The sequence below is a fragment of the Pteropus alecto genome, unplaced genomic scaffold (assembly GCF_000325575.1).
Source record: "Pteropus alecto unplaced genomic scaffold, ASM32557v1 scaffold164, whole genome shotgun sequence".
Lineage (NCBI taxonomy): Eukaryota > Metazoa > Chordata > Mammalia > Chiroptera > Pteropodidae > Pteropus > Pteropus alecto.
Window position 1 is genome coordinate 18,574,501 of NW_006439568.1, and position 16,628 is coordinate 18,591,128.

Here is a 16,628-nt window from a genome sequence, read left to right on the forward strand (position 1 = left end):
CTCTTGATTACTTTCAAGTCAAATTTTTACTTGTTTTTATACATTCTGTATATTCTTATACAAGTTTCAGCAAACGTTTAAGAAAACTGGAAAAAGAGCAAAAAAGATTAAGACAGTCACACACTAACCTGCATTCTTAGTACAGTTAATAAGAGTATTTAAATTTAATTCCTTTCTCTTTTTCCTTTGCATACCTTAAAAATGATTATATATGCATTGAATTTTAACTTTATGTCCTGCACTTTCTAACATATTCCAAAATCTTTTTTTTCATAACCATTATTTTAATACCTTATAAAGGTTCCATCCAGTGTCTGTATTGTAATGTTCTTAAACATATCGATGACTTGTTCCCAGTGGGTTCTCTGTAGTCTGGATCATGTTGCAAGAGACATATTAATGTATATCTAGCCCTTTTTATTTTTAAGCCTATTTTTTTAGCATAGATTTCTAGAAGTGGAATTGCTGTATCAAAGGTCATAAATAATTTAATGACTCTAGAAACCTTTTGACAGATTGCTTTCAAAAAGGATTGTACCAATTTACATGGCTATCTGCAGTGTATGAAAGCATATACGTTGGGTATGATCATGTTTTCTTATTAACTTTTTCTTATTATGTTTCTATTACATCCCAAATTTTTATTTTCCTCAGACTGTTCAAAAATATAACTCTTTTCGATTCATAGCCTGGAGCTGTGCTATTGCAAAGAATCAGAGAATGAGGTTGTCTTTCCCTTATAATTAGGCAAAAATACCCTGAAATTTAAAAAAAAGATTTTCTGGTTGCTAATAGGAACAGATGTTGGGGCTTGCTGCTTTCTCAAGTATAAAGTTTTTAAATGTGAGGATTAACACGTTATTTCCAGTTCGACAATGATAGAGCTTCTTAATGTTTGTACTTTATAATACCTACATAACTGAAAGCTCTTTTGGAGGTCAGCTTGATCTTGAGTCTACTTTACATTTGACTTAGAATCTTTTGCAAGGCAAAGCTGACATTTCTGAGAGCTGAGGAAGAGACTATCTACTTAGGAAGTTTCTTTCTTAAACCAGTTTCATATTAACTGAAATAGCAGCGTATATAAAATAGACTTCAAGTAGTTTTTAAGCATTATTCTTCCTTTATTCCATCAAAATTTTTATTCCATAAGAATCATCCCCCTTTCTTGCTGATGTGTACTTACATTTTATGGTTTCTGTTCTAATACTAAAGGGAGGACACTGCTGACCTTATAACCCTTTAAAACTAATAATTTAAGTTGTAGCCTTTTTAATTAGGCTATATTATTTTCTAATTTGCAATCACTTTGCTTACAAATTAGCAACATTTTGCAGTAGTGTAGAGTAAGCACTATAGTAGAATGGCTTTTGTTTTTAATCAGTTTTAGGAGTAGTTACTATCACATGGTATTTCAGTTTCCCTGGAAGAACATGTGGTCTGATAACACTTTCGTTATCCTAGAATTTTCACATCTTCCAAATAAAGAATCTGAAAGGAAATAGTTATTTGATAGCAGTTTGTAATTATTTTTTAAATATAGAAAAGTTACATGAATAAAGCAGCAGATACAAGAGGTCCTTCATACCTTTTATATGTGATTTTAAAGTTATTTTCAGTTATTCAATTAAATACCTGTACCTCTTGTTAAACTTACTAAAAAAGAATTTCACCAGTTCTTTTGACCAGTATTACAAAAGTGTGTCTTATCCGTGTTTCAAATGAAGAAGGGAAAGAAAGCTTATTATATTTTGGGTGAAAATGAATCCATTAGAGTTTTTAGGATTTCAAAATATAAAAGTATAACATAGTATGAACCCAAGAAATTATCCTTCAGATGAAGAAAGGGAGTAGATAATATAAGACAGAGCATATATTTTTTTAAAAGATCATACCCATTAGTTTAGTATATTATTAATTTTTAAAGGCATTGCCTGCCTTTATAGAGTTTATTTATGAGACATTTAAGTCTTTGGAGTAGAGTACTCCCTGTAAGTTTTAGAAAGAAAAGTAATGGTCATATTATAACTTTAACATATTTTTATATGTAGTATTATCTGCTGTATAATTAAATCTTATTTATAATGTTTTATTATACAATAATATATTTTATGTGAAACATTTTTATATTATATAATCATAACATTTCATGTATTAAATGTTTATTGACTAATTATATAATTATAGCAAGATTACTATGCATTGTAATTTTATATTACATTATTATAATAAACAGTAAATAAACTCAGTATTAGAACAGTAAATGTGAGTACCGGGACCGTGGAACAGGTCGTAATGTGGCAATAGCATCTGATGCTTGGATGTTGGAAGTGGAATTCATCCACTGGAGTGAAGATATAAAAACAAATTTTATTCAAACATTTAATATTTTCTTTTCTACTCTACAACTTTAAGAATCATCCTTTTTTACTTTGACAATAATTCTTCATGTGATAGCGTGTTAATTATTTGTAATTTTGCTAAGGCATGAATTTGAATGGGATGGACTGTGCAACTGCTGTGCAAAAGGCAGTCACTTAGCAGGTAAGCAGACTGGACTTTGGGTTTCAGTTGACTTACAGCTCAGTGGAAGTTAGGGGTGATTTGATCTTAACTGCAGTAATAGAAATACAATATCCAGAACAAAATGGATAATAGTTCTTCTTTACTCCCTACTTAAACACATTCTGACAGGTATTATGTTTATTTCTGAGTATCAACATTCATAGAGACAGTAAGTCTGGAATACTCTGAGAAGATGCGAATATCCTAAAATTTTATCAAAGCTGATACAAATGGCTTAGAAAATCGTGAGCCCCAACGCCAATTTATCTTTGCTCAGGTGCTGATTTCTGCCTTACCTCTTCCATTTTTCCAACAAGAATCACAGTAAACTTTAAACATTAATAATTTTTCCCATTCAAGACATAGAAATAGTAGCTTGCTTAGCATTTTAGTCTTTTGTAGTGCTTAGCAAATTGGAAAGTGTAGGTACTATATTAATAGTTTCTATGTATGCCCTTTCAGGAAAAAAAAAATTATCCTTTTATACCCTTAAAAAGGGTCGAATCTTCCTTATTCATCTTATCTTATGCTTTGCTAGCAAAATTCAAAGTTATTCTTACTCCTTAGAAACTAGGGAAAAGCTGGTTAGATAGTTCCATTAGGAATACTCTTCTGTCTTATTCATATTATGCCGTGACCATATTGGAACTAGAAAATCTATGGAGTTTTTTTTTCTTCTATATTTTTCCATTTTGTGTGTCTTTTGACTTTAAAAAATATTTTACTGCCTCGTAGCCCATAATTATTTCTCGTTCTGGATTTTAGTGACCTTCAAGGAACTAAGGAATGACCTGCCTTAATTAGAGCTAATGATCAAGTGAAATATTTTGGTCCTTAAAAAACATTACTTAGAATAATAGAAATAAGTGATAGGAATAAATATTGCTGCATTTATTCTTAAGTAATGCAGAGGAATATTCATTTAACTGTAAGTAGTGGGGTGTAGGATTTCCTGCTTGCAGTAGAAATGTGTGATTTCTAGTAATAGGTCTGAGAATAATGAGAGAGTCCTCAGTATGAGTGGTAGATTAATATGTTTTTCTCCTTGCACTGATTCTTACCTTTTAAATGATAATTTAAAACATTACCATCTTAGACTGATAAATATTGCTATTAGAGTGCTAGTAATTGTTTCCATAAAAGAAGTTCAGTTTTCTGACTGCTTGAAAAGATCAGCATGAAATTTGAAGTAATTCTTAGGGAATACTACTCATGTTCAGTCTCTGCCTCTCTCCAGCTCTGTCCATCTTCAGTGGGTTCTTATTCTGACATTTCTGTTATGACAGAGTTCAGCTCAGGTACCAGGTGGTCAGAAAACCTATTCAAGGAATCTGAACAACAGAGGGTCAAAGAAATCAAGACACTAGGTATGGACAAGAAGAGGCTTTCAAACTGAAGTAGTTTCTTCCTAGCGTGGGCTTCTTGTGCTTCCTGTTGAGGTTGCAGGGCCAAGCTGTGTCATATGTGACAGTCTGACAAAGAGCCACTCTTGTACTTGAACCTTATTCATTTTGCAGATTCTGACACTCACTTGATCACTTGCCCAGTGTTCTCTGTGGCCCAGAGATTTCACACTCATCATGTTTGCTTTCTAAACTCTGCCTGTCCAATATTAACCCTCTTTGAGAACACTACCACTTTTCATTAGTCACTTAGTCTTCTCTACCTTCTTCTTCTTTCTTCCTTTCCTTTGAAATATCTCCCTCAGCCTTCACTGTATCCCCTTATTGCTACTATTCTATACCCTGATCATCTTACCTATAATTAATGTGTATGTGTACATTTTCATTAAAGATTCTAGAATGCTGTTTATAAAGGTTTTTATTTTAATTCCAAAGAGACTAAAAAGCAGTCCACTCCTGCCTGCAATCCCTACATACATTTGTAGCAAAAAGGAATCAGTTTTAGAAGCTTTAAATCTAAATACACCCTCATTCTCTGTGTTATCATAGATTCTGTATCTTTTCTCTCCATGTTAATTAATACGAGACCAAGAGATCTTTTTTCCAAAATAGACCACTTTTATCTTTATTGAAATTCTATTGAGGCACTGCCTTTCACCCCCCATAGTCATTCCAGGTGTCTTAGGGAGCTTCCTAGTGGGTGGTGGTGTGCCTTAGTGGGTGGTAGGATGCCATAGTGGGTGGTAGGGTGCTTTAGTGGGTGGCGGTGTGCCTTAGTGGGTGGCGGTGTGCCTTAGCGGGTGGTCTGCCTTAGTGGGTGGTGTCCCTTAGTGGTTAAGAGTGCAGCTTCTGAAGCCTGTTTCCTGGGTTCCAATCCCACTTGTGACACTTAATAGCTTTTTTTGTGACCTTAGGAAAATTACTTAATTTCTCTATGCTTCCATTTTTTTCCTCATCTCTTAAATAAGGCTGATACTAAGAATAAAATGAGAAAAGGAAGTACCTAACACATAGCAACATCAGCAGCAGCTGTGGGATCAGCAGACCTGACCATGCACTCCTCACTTTGATTAAGTCGCAGGTTTGAACCTCTGAACCATAAACTTCTGACTTGTAACGGAAATCTCATCTTCAGCACTGTGTACCATTCTTACTTAGTCTTTAAGTTTTCAAACTGCTACCCTTCTCCTAAGTTAACAGTGAGACAGTAGGTATCTGGTTTTTATACTAATCATCTAACTACATGTTCTGATTTTTCTGAGCCAAAGTGCCTTTCGTTGCTTGCACAGGCACAGTATTTTCCATGTTTTACATGATTCACTTGTTAACCTTCAGGATCATTCTTATTCTCATCCCATGTGGCCATTCACACCATAGCCATTTGCTTACTGATGTTTTATTTTGGAGATTTCTTTTTTAAGTACCTTTATTTCCATTAGAATCAAACCCTTCTTACTAGTATTTTCAACATTTGGAATTGCCAGTTGTATTTTTCAGCCGTAATGGGGTTAGCATTTATAAAACACTCTGTACTCTGAAAAAGAAGATGGCCAAATGATAATGATGACCACCATTGACTAGAAAGGATTTTGCTTACAAACAGGGTGAGTTTTGTTCCATACCGAAACTAATAAAATAAAATTTTACAAATAGTGGATCTTCTTCTGTATTTGCTTTTTCAGCTTATCTTACTGCATCAGTTTCTCTTCCCACAGGTTGTAGCACTGCAAAGTAATCTTTTCCAAAATATTTTGGATCATATCACTTCCTTTTGTAGCAGCCTACCTTGACTAGTGTCTATGGAATTTAGTCATTACATTTTTTTGATTTGGAATGTGCTTTTTGCTCTGGCTTTACTCTATTGTATGAAAGAAATCCTGTGTTAATAGTTAAGTAAACCCTCCCTGTTCTGTACTTACATAATGCAGCGTGTTTTTTGTTGTTGTGGGCTTTTGATTCTGTTTAATATTACCGCATGCCTGTATGGTACGTTGCTTAAAATTACTTTATGCACTATATCATTTAGGACTACATTGTCTTCTATGCTCTCGTAACTGTTTACATATTTCTTGGATTCACTTAATAAGCATATCTCATTCTTATAAAACTACAGTTTTCATATCTACTGTACTTAGGTGGTCAGTAAGCAAAGCTGATTTTCACTTACATTTCAGTTTTGTGATTTATCAAAGCTTAAAGGCACAAAGATTTCATGTCACTTTCAGTCTCAACTACTTTTAGTCATAAAGTGTCAACTCTTGTCAGTTTTGAAAATAACTCATTTGTGGATGACTTCTTCATCTGTGGAACAGGAAATTGTGCTTTTTCTTTTACAGGTAGTTCAGCTCTAATAAATTTTCTTGCGTGCCTCAGTGGTTAGGCTTTAAAAACATGAAATCTCTAATTTAAGGGAAGTTGATTTGACATTATTTTGAAGTCATCTTCTCCTTTTCCATGTGTCCTTTAAAACAGAGGTTGTTTGAATACTTCCCTTTTTTTAAAAAGATTGCCTTAAAGATAACAGGCATGGTTTATTAATCTAGTTTTAAAATCATAGTTTTTTGCTTTTCTGTGTCAGATAGATATGGGAGATGTCTTGAGTATTTCTCAATCAGTGTTGCCCTGTTTCCTAAACTATGCAGTGAGATCTTGTATTTTAAACCTGGAAACTGATACCAAAATCTTATTAAGAACTCCATCAATGATTGAAAAGATCAGAATGAAATTCATTTTTCAGTTAATCCACTGTTTTTTAATTGTCAACCTAATGATAAATTTAAAACCGTATGTATTTAGCTTAGCCTTTCAGTGCAACTTAACCACTAGTATTGTAATAATCCCATTTCCTTTTATTTTTCATTTCAGACGTTCTATATACTAGATTCACTAGGAATTAAATAGGCTTTGGGGAGCTAATCAGATAACCTAATTACCACATACGCCTATGAAGAAGAAAATTGAAAATTGCTGTCTTTTGAATAAACATTGAGAACCCCTTTAATTTGGGAGTTTCTGTTTCTAGAAGGGAAATTTATGAAAAGTAGAGAGATGTATCATCATCCAAAATACTTGAATGTTTGTTTATATTTAAAGATACTGACCAAAGTAAAAATAGATAGGTTTTTGTAGATGCTTATGTTCCAAGAACAAAAAGTTAATACTGGTTATTAAGAGATGTATTACAAAAGCTGAATTAACAAAACCTAAAATACAGTCATTTCTGTCATAATGCCATGTATGTTTTCCTGAAAGTCTCACATTCTGCAAAATCAGACATTAAGCAAACATGGCTGATGGGTAAAGTAGTATTGGTACAGATCACTTACAAATTAACTTAGTAAGTGCAGCCCTAACAATTATCAATCAAAATTCTAGCACATCCCCTGACTTACACCTAGAATTAGACCATACTTTGCAGCTGTAAACTCAGGGGTTCATACTTCCTCCTCGAAGACATTTGCTTCTAATGGAGGTCAGTTCCATCAAAACTGAAAGTATATTTCATCAATTTAGGTATTTCATTTTATTTTTATAGGGAGGAGATGTCTTACTTGCAGCCTGCCAAGACAGGTTAACATGGAGGAAAGTCAAGCAGTTCTTCAAGTCAGTAAAGTAACCACTACTTGCAATAAAGGAAAACCTTTCTGTAGGGTTTTTGTATTTTTTCTTAAACTGCGAAAACTCTTGCCTCTGGTTACTTCAAATCATTAACATGCTGGGAATAAAATCTTTCACAGCTTTTCGTTATATGGCAAGATTCCTCTATTTGTCAATTACATGGAAACTAATTCTCAGCAAAGAACTAGTCAGCATGTAGCTAAAATAATTACGTACAAGCCGTAGAGAAGGTATCGGTAATAAATGTAGGTAAAAGAAGATCAGGTTTGTTATATTCTAAATTGGGGGTATAGTCAAAATCTCAAAAGATGAGGTTCAAGCTAGCAGAACAATATAAACATTTTGGTTTAGAACTAAAAGCGATTCATTTTCTAAAGCAAGGTTTTGTATATATCTCAACCCCATCTTTATCCCGGCTTCTACTTTTGTCAGATAATCATAACATCATTTCTCATTCTCTCTAGAGCATAGTGGTGCCTGGTTATATAGTAAATAAACAATCAGCGCCCTCTTTCCTACGTAGTCTGACCACAGCCTTAAGTAGTCATCTCAGTGCAGCCTGCCAGGTGTTACTGTCACCCAGCCAGTCTGATTTGGCATATCATATGATGTTATTTATTGACAGTTTACTGCAGTTCAAGCAATGTGCTAAGTCCTTTACCAAAATGATTATATTTAATCCTTGCAACACCATGTAGTAGGTAGTGCTTTAATCGCCATTTACAAGCGAGGAAATGAATTTAAGTATTATCAAATTTATTGAAACAGTTAAGTCACCAAAAATTTTATATGAAAAGGTATAATATAAAATGAATAACAGTATAAATATAGTAAACTAAGAAAAAATGAAATTGCAATTGATAGTTGCTTGAGCTGAAGAGTTACGATGAGTTGGGAATGGGGGAAATCATTATATGACACTGAAATAATGAAAAAAATAAAAGACTCAGAGGAAGCCAATTGGAAGATTGGAGCAGATGTGTAGAAGATAAAACAGGCCTTGATTCCCTAAGACGTGGTGAAGGCAGCCTCAACTCTGGCTTTAAAATTTCGAGTTTTAGTCATTGTAGGGCCTGGCTTTTCTTTATTTCCTGTGCTTGAAAACCCTTGAGATGGCCTGTAGTATTCTTAAAGTAGTTTTCTTTTTTATTTGAGTTAGATGATGTGACTGTTCCTTGAACTAAGTGATGCCTAGGGATGTAAAGATTCAGAATACAGTAGTCCTCCCTTTTTTGCGGGGATATGTTCCAATACCCCCCATGGATGCCTGAAACCGTGAATAGTGCAAGCCTTGTATATACAGTTTTTTCTTCTATATACATCGCTGTGTCAAAGTTTAATTTACAAATTAGACATGTAAAAGATTAACAACAATAATAATAAAGTAGAACAATTATACCAGTACAGTGTCATAGTTATTTGAATGTGGTCTCTGATAACCGATCTGATAACAGATACAGCTACTAAGTGACCGACAGGGAGGGTAGCGTACAGCGTGGAGATGCTGGACAAAAGGATGATTCACATTCTGAGCAGGTCGGAGCAGAACAGCAGGAGATGTCATCATGCTACTCAGAATGGTGCACCATTTAAAACTTATGAATTGTTTATTTCTGGACTTTTTCATTTAATAAGTTTGCACCCTGGTTGCCTGTGCTTAGCTAACACCATGGAGAGAAACCCCGGATAAGAGGGGACTGCTGCATAGGATGAAGAGAAGGATTTGGGAAGCATGCACTTCTGATTGTGTTGAATTTGAGGTTGGGATGTCCAGTAGACATTTGACTATGCAAAATCTCTGGGTAAGAGATTTTAAACCCATGAACTATAAGTCACAATCAAAAGTGTAGGACTGAATGAGATTTTCCATAGAGAATGAGAAGAGCAGAAGGCTTGGGAATGAACGGTGGGCACCAGCCTATCAGGAGCTGGCTGAGAAAGAATGAGCTAGTGCTAGAGAACTATCACAGACAGAAGGAGAGGTGATGTAAGCAAAGTCAAGGTAGTGTAGTATCAAGAAGAAAATGTCACTGTCAAGTGCTCTAGAGAGATCAAGTACCATGTGGACTGAGAGTCCGTTGGCTTTTGCAGTGAGGTCAGTGTTAGCCTTTGCCTGCCAGCAAGATTTTCATGAACTTAAGAATTAAAATTCTGATTTCAGTAGGTCGAAGAAAAAATTCAAAGCAAGAAAGTAAGGAAAGATTCATCAATGCAGGGGCATGATTTAGGGCTGAAAAAGACCTTAGAGTTATTCAAGTAGCAAGTCCTTATTTTAATATATGAAGCAACCAAGACCCAGAAAAGTCTAGTAGTTTACATTATGACAATGCCAGTAAGTCTAGGTCTTCTGATTCCAAATCTACCAGTTAACCCAAAAGGAAAGGAAAAAATTTTTAATGGTTTCTAAGGTTAATCTTACTCTTTTGGCATTTGAATTTATTCTTTCTCAAAGAAGGGAATAAATTATGATTGTGCTATGATTATTTATCTACATGACCCCAATGTCTTGTATGTGCAAAAATGTATTGATAAAAAGCCACTGGATGGGTCTGAAACAAAATGCCAAATTCAGTCATATTGCAAATGTGCAAAATTTACATACCAAAATATGTATAACCAGTTAAGGGAGAAACATTATGATATTATAGTTTTATTTTTAAAATGCTTATTGAATTAGAAATGTTAAGATACTGAATTCTAAGTTAACCATTCTTATGGGTAGTGGGTCTTATCCTTGGGCATTTGTGTAAAAATAAAGTATTTGCAACAGTACATTTGAGCATTAATATCAGAACACAGATTCTTTAGTTTTTGGTTTAAGAGCACCACCTATGGGTTTCTCAGGTATTTGGGGGGGGGGGGGTTTAAACAAAACCTAATAAAACAAAAGCTTAATGAAATTCTTTGTAGTTTTTTCTCTATATCTAGTCTCTTCATTTAAAGGTTTACAACTGTCTGCTTTGTCATAAATTGTTCCCACCTAGTTTTCATATGTATCCCATTGCTGTTAAATCAGCTAATAAGTATTTGAGTACTTACATGCCAGTACAGTACTATGATTTTAGGTTAAATATAATTGAACTGAAAATTGTATTTTTTTTAATGTAGATAAGTCTTTTAAAGAAAATGAGCAGTTTTCTGGGAGAGAGATGATTATTTTTGCTTATTTATTTTTATATTTTTTTTTATTGTCATGAATTTAAGAATTCCTTCAATATTCCACTCTAGAATGCTTTGGCAAGAGATAATTAAAAAAGAAAAATGGCTTTGAATGACGGGGTATCTTTCATTAATTATTGTGATAACTCATTAGAGCATAGTTGGAAACAAAACTCTGGCACTTCATTGTTAATAAGCTCTTAAAATAGAATCACACTGGGTTAAATTTTTTTCTAGAAGTATCTATCATTCATTAAAATTAAAGTATCTGAAAGTCTTTTTCTAAAGTATTATTAAAATTTAAAACAATTTTTGTAAAGTAAATTTTACTTTTAATGAAATGTAACAAAAAAAGTCATTGGGAGCTTTGACTATGGGTGGGCAGTAAGATGTGTGCTAGGCTGTGAATATATTATATCCTTATATACTGTGCCATGAATCTCAATATTCTAAAGGTGATTGGCACTAAGATCCTTTTAGCAATGTACCCTAATTCCAAGGTAGACGCATTTTAGGCATGAACATTTTTGCTGCAACAAAATATGCTTTTAAAACCTTACTTGCATGTTTTCTTCAGGAAATGGGTTATTCTGTAGAAATAAGGATTGGTTAAGCAATGTAGCTTGCTTTATTTTGATCATATGCATAAAAATTTTTTAAATTGCACAGTATATTTCCTAGCATTCTAACCTAAATTGAAGAGACTATAACCTCTTATCAGAAAAAAAAAAAAAGCCAATTTTCCAAATTATCGTTGTAATAGGGATACTTGCCTATCTACAAATTGGGTTACCTAATTTTAATTTTTAACTAACAACAGAACTCAAGCATGAAGGTTCAGGCTACATATTGTATCAGGCACTTTGCTTGCAATGATTCATGTATTCATTCAACAACTCCTTTAGCTAGGTATGACTACTAATTATTATGTAATGAGAGTCTTCTCGTACTTTTGAGAAGACAGGTGGTTTTGTACCGGTTCTGAGGACTCACGGTTTTTGAGTTCAGTACATACTTTTTATTTTTTTTCTGAAAATTGCCTCCATTGCTTCCGATAACTAACTATGTACCTCTAGCAGCTACTCTCCTCCTAATTTGCCACTTCTAATCTGTTATTTTACAAATCAGATATTCCAATTTGTTAAAATTGTATCAAATAAGAGGTTCTAGGATTTTAAATTTTACTGAAGACTTAAACTTTCATTACATATTTTTTGTAGCCCAGGGACTTTTTTAAATGAAGAGAGAATAAATTGTCAAGTGATCAGCTGAATTATGGACATATCAAATGTTGACTGTATTACTGTGAGAGTTCAAGATAATCAAGGAGAATAATCCAGGAAAGTGTCAGTAGTTTGAATTTATTCTATATTTTTCTGTGATAGTTAAATATCTGGTCACATATGATATTTTAACTACTATTTCAAGCCTTTATTATTAATATAATTTAGTAATCATTTATGACCCTGTAATAAAATTTGGAAATAGTAATAAAATAAAGAATTACTTTGCAGTAATTTTGAAGTAATATTTGATTCTCTTTGTCCAATTATCTACTATTTAACAATCAAGCATTTTACTATCATGTTTATCTGTGCTTTCCCTTAATTATTTTCTTTAGAAGACTATTTATATAATAGTGTTTTATTTAAAGTGTCCAGAAAGCAAAATGGTACTCCTAAGGATCTAAACATAGTAGTTCAGTAAATATTGAACTTTAGGTATTTTATAATAAAGAAAATAAATTTAAAAGGTGAGTTTTGAAAAAAGGGTGGATAGATGGGTGAGTGGGTGGGTGGACAGACGGACGAACGACAGACGGATGGATGGATGGATGGAGCAATCAATTGATCTCCAAGGCTACAGCTAGTAATTCTGACTCTTAAATTATTTCAAGATCCAAATACCTTCTCTGTCTCCCCGAAATGTGTACTTAATTAGGATAAGGTACTTTGACTAAAAAGGAGAAAAATAAAATATCCCATTAAAATAATAAAACCTTTTGAAGTTGATAAAACAATATTTCATTGTATATGATTTAATGTCTGAAGTGTTGGGTTTTTTTTTAAATAAACACTGGTTTACTTAATGCTTTGTTTTTTAATGTATCATAATTAACTAAGATTGCTTTGGCTATCTTACAGCTTGTGGAGAGACTCCAGAACAAATTCGAGCACCAAGTGGTATAATCACAAGCCCAGGCTGGCCTTCTGAGTATCCTACCAAGATCAACTGTAGCTGGCTTATAAGGGCAAACCCAGGGGAAATCATTACTATAAGGTATTCTGGCATATTTCTATATTATTATGTACTATTTTATTACAAAATACAAATTCTATTTCCAAGTATCATCACTCAACATGCAATAATATAAAAAGATGATTTTCAGAAAATGTAACAAATTATAGTTATCAGTACTATCTTAAGGGTAAGAATGATGGTCCATCCTTGCTCTACTATTAGGGCATGTGTTTTGAATATTTCCTGATGATGATAATGGATTTGCACTGAGCCATCTATATTCTTCTAGGCCACGTTTTAACAAAAGGTACACATTTGCAAAATAGCTTATTAGGTTCAAGAGTATACTCTTTGGCCATGGGACAAACAAAACTCTTAATTCACTTGGAGATCTAGCCCATAACCTTGGTCTTGTTAGAGACCTTAATGAGTTAAAGCAAAAGTGGAAGATACTCCTAGGGGAAATAGCCATAAGTTTAAGAGTCTAAAAATAAATATGAAACAAGTAAGAAAGATTAAGATTCATTTTGAAAAACATTTAAAATAACAGAAAAATTGTCGGGTAAGATATTAAGGAGAAAATATTCAGTGGAACTAGATATTGCTTCCTTAGGGAAATTCTGTCAGACAAAAAAATCAAGTCTGTCAGACAAAAAAATTTGCCTGAGGGGGAAGAAGAGTTGTGCGCCTAAGCAAAGAACTGTGGTTGGAACCGAAACACAAGTAAGAATGTCATTCCTGTCACGGGCAGCATTCGGCAACAGCACAAAGGCGTCGTCGACATTCTTTCATTGATAACATTTTTATAGGTAAAAATCATGGAACATTAGAATTAGAAGAGACTTTACAAATCATAGACGTCAGTCTCTTCATTTAACACTTTTTAAAAATGAGATTGTAAATTGACCCTGCTTTTGAATTTTTTCCCATCTTCTTTTTTCATAGCCATTAACTAAAGAGAGAACCATTCTGTTGAGAAACACAACTGTGGTCTATCCCCGTTTTTCTGTGGAAGCCATAAAACAGACCATATGGTTTGTTTTTCTTTGGTCCCTTCAGCCCTAGGCCACATCTTATGGAACACTGGAGCTGAACTTGTAGAGGCTGTTTTCACTCCCGTGTGAGAAGTGTGATTCTCTTGCGTGATGGATTGGTAGCATGTGTCATTAGGATTATCCTTCTGCAGAAAAACCAGTGCTGTAATCTGAGCAATATGCCTATTTTTTGTTACTTGTAATATGACTAAGTATAAACGTGCATACAAAATAACATTTTTACCATAGAAGTTCCAAACATTGGATATTTTTTCCAACATAAAACTAGAATTTGTGGACATTTCTATCTTTTAACCTAAAAATTCAGCCCCAAAATTAAATTTGCAGCCTACCAGCTCAGTTATGTAAAACTTAGAAATTCCTGCCAGCTCAGTGGACTACTGCCATCAAGGAGGCTCAGTGGACTACTGCCATCTGGTTCTGATCATGTGTTGGATCCTTGAGATTTCACAAGGAAGCTGCACTTAAAAACCAAGTACAGTACTGAAATGCAAAACAAAATCAGAGGTGAGCCCCACATTTAAAGGACGATTTCCCAAATTCTGGAAGGAGTTAATGAATTTGGATTTAACACAGCCTAATAAGATCAGAAAGTGATGTTAGTAGTTGTCCTAGTTTTTACTGAAATTATTATCATGGTAATCCCAAAGTTATTATGTACATATACACAAAGATAGTCAAATTTTACTTGTGAATATTAATGGAAAATCTTAAGTAAATTGTTCAAAAGAATTTTATACCATTATCAAATGCAGTTCATTTAGATATGCAAATGAGTCAATGTTAGGAATTTTTAATTAATTTACTATATTAACAAGTCCAAGTATAATTATCTAGAATAGATAGATGTTTTAAAGCATTTTGGTAAAAAGAAAATCAACATTCACTCCAGAGTTTAAAATGAAATTAAAATCTAGATAAAATAGGGAAACTAAAATTACAGACTATAAACAATACTTAGAACTCTTCTTATAAAACTAGTTGAAGATGGTGATATAAAGGCATTTTTACTTCACTTCCTTCCTTCGAAACCTTCCAAAATCAACAAAGTCCACCTTATCCATAGAGGATAGAGGTTTGGGCTCTGGTTCCCTGCTCAAAGTCAAGGGCCGGAGTCAGGATATTTTGCCCACTAAAGGAGGCTGAGAAAAACTTTCACTAACCATTGCCTGAAGTTGTATGGGGCTGAGAGCTTAGAGATGTGTGAGGACATACTCTAACAAATAGGAATTTCACTAAGTCACATACTGACTCCCTGACAGCGTCTGTAATAATCTGAGCCACCATGTGAAGACAGGCTCTGGAATGTAGACTCAGGTGGAGGTAGCTACAGAAACAGATGTGGGGGAATATAGAGGGACAGAAGATTTTTTAAAAAGAGAGCACCAGAAAACCTGTAAAATAAGCCTGCAACCCAGATTTCCAGAATGTATGAAAGAAGTTTAATGCTAACAAAAACAGCCAACAAAATTAAATTGGAACACAAATTTACTCTAGATACTGTAAACTTCAATATAGCAGTTTTTCTTAATCTTTTTTATGCTATGAACGCTTGGTAGTTAGTTGAAACCTATAGATCCTTTCCCAGAATAATGTTTTTAAATTCACGAAATAAAATACATAATATTACAGAGGGAACCAATTATATTGGAATATAGCTATGAGATATTTTTTAAGATTTGTAATATAGTTATAAATGCTTATTAACATATTAGTGAACAAGCGATGATTCTGACTGACAACTACTGAATTTCAAAGTAGTTTAGACTGTAAATAGTTATTCCAGATGTCTATTAAAACTGAAATGCAATATGAAATTATATGTGATTTCTATTGGTGATAGAGTGACAGGTACTATAAATGTAAATATTATCATGGTTTTTTGTTTATATTCATAAGTGAAAAGAATGCAAAATTTCAGTTAAGAGATTAGTGAAAATCAGTATGTAAATTTTCCACCAAACTGAGAGGAGAATAAAAACACGTTCTTACTTGAACTTTATTAGAACAAATGTGTGTTTTAGTATTTGAAATATAACATCTAAAGATAAGTACTAAAAAAATAGAAATAGCACCTAGTAGAGGAAAAAGTACTTTTTTAAAAGGCAAAACCCATTTAATACAAAAGAAGACAGGAAAGGAAGAAAATGAGAACTCTCCCAAATAGGCTATTCAATAAAAAACTCATTTAACTTGTAAAAGACAGACCTCATAATAGCATACCGAAAACAAAACTAATGCAGAAAGTCAAAAAAAGGGGGATAGAAAAAGATAAGCTTTGTAAATACCGATCAAGAGAGAGCTAGTGCAGGGAGAGTAACATCAGATACGAGTGAGCTTAAGGCACAAAACATTAGTAACGGTGAAGTAATCCACGAGGAAGGCAGACTTGTGGCAAACCTTGTGACCTTGCGTACCTAATAACACAGCCTAAAATACACGTGGGGAGTTACCAAGCAAGTTTGACTAATTCATAGTTATAGTGGAAGTTTATACATATTCCTTTGATCAGAATTTAATAGAGTGAACAGGAAAAAATTAGTAAAGATACAGAAGATCTGATAAAATTAATTAGCTTGATCCAGTA

At 33.4% G+C, this 16,628-nt stretch overlaps 1 protein-coding gene across 2 annotated transcripts in view; it reads left to right on the forward strand.

Annotated features, from left to right (window-relative positions):
- The window catches only part of LRP12 (LDL receptor related protein 12), a 67,078-nt gene that overhangs the window by 36,835 nt on the left and 13,615 nt on the right, over positions 1-16,628 (forward strand). For both annotated transcript variants that reach the window (XM_006916619.2, XM_006916620.2), the window contains one exon: positions 12,890-13,025. In XM_006916619.2, coding sequence (XP_006916681.1) covers positions 12,890-13,025 — 136 coding nt within the window. The remainder of the gene's footprint in view (positions 1-12,889; positions 13,026-16,628) is intronic.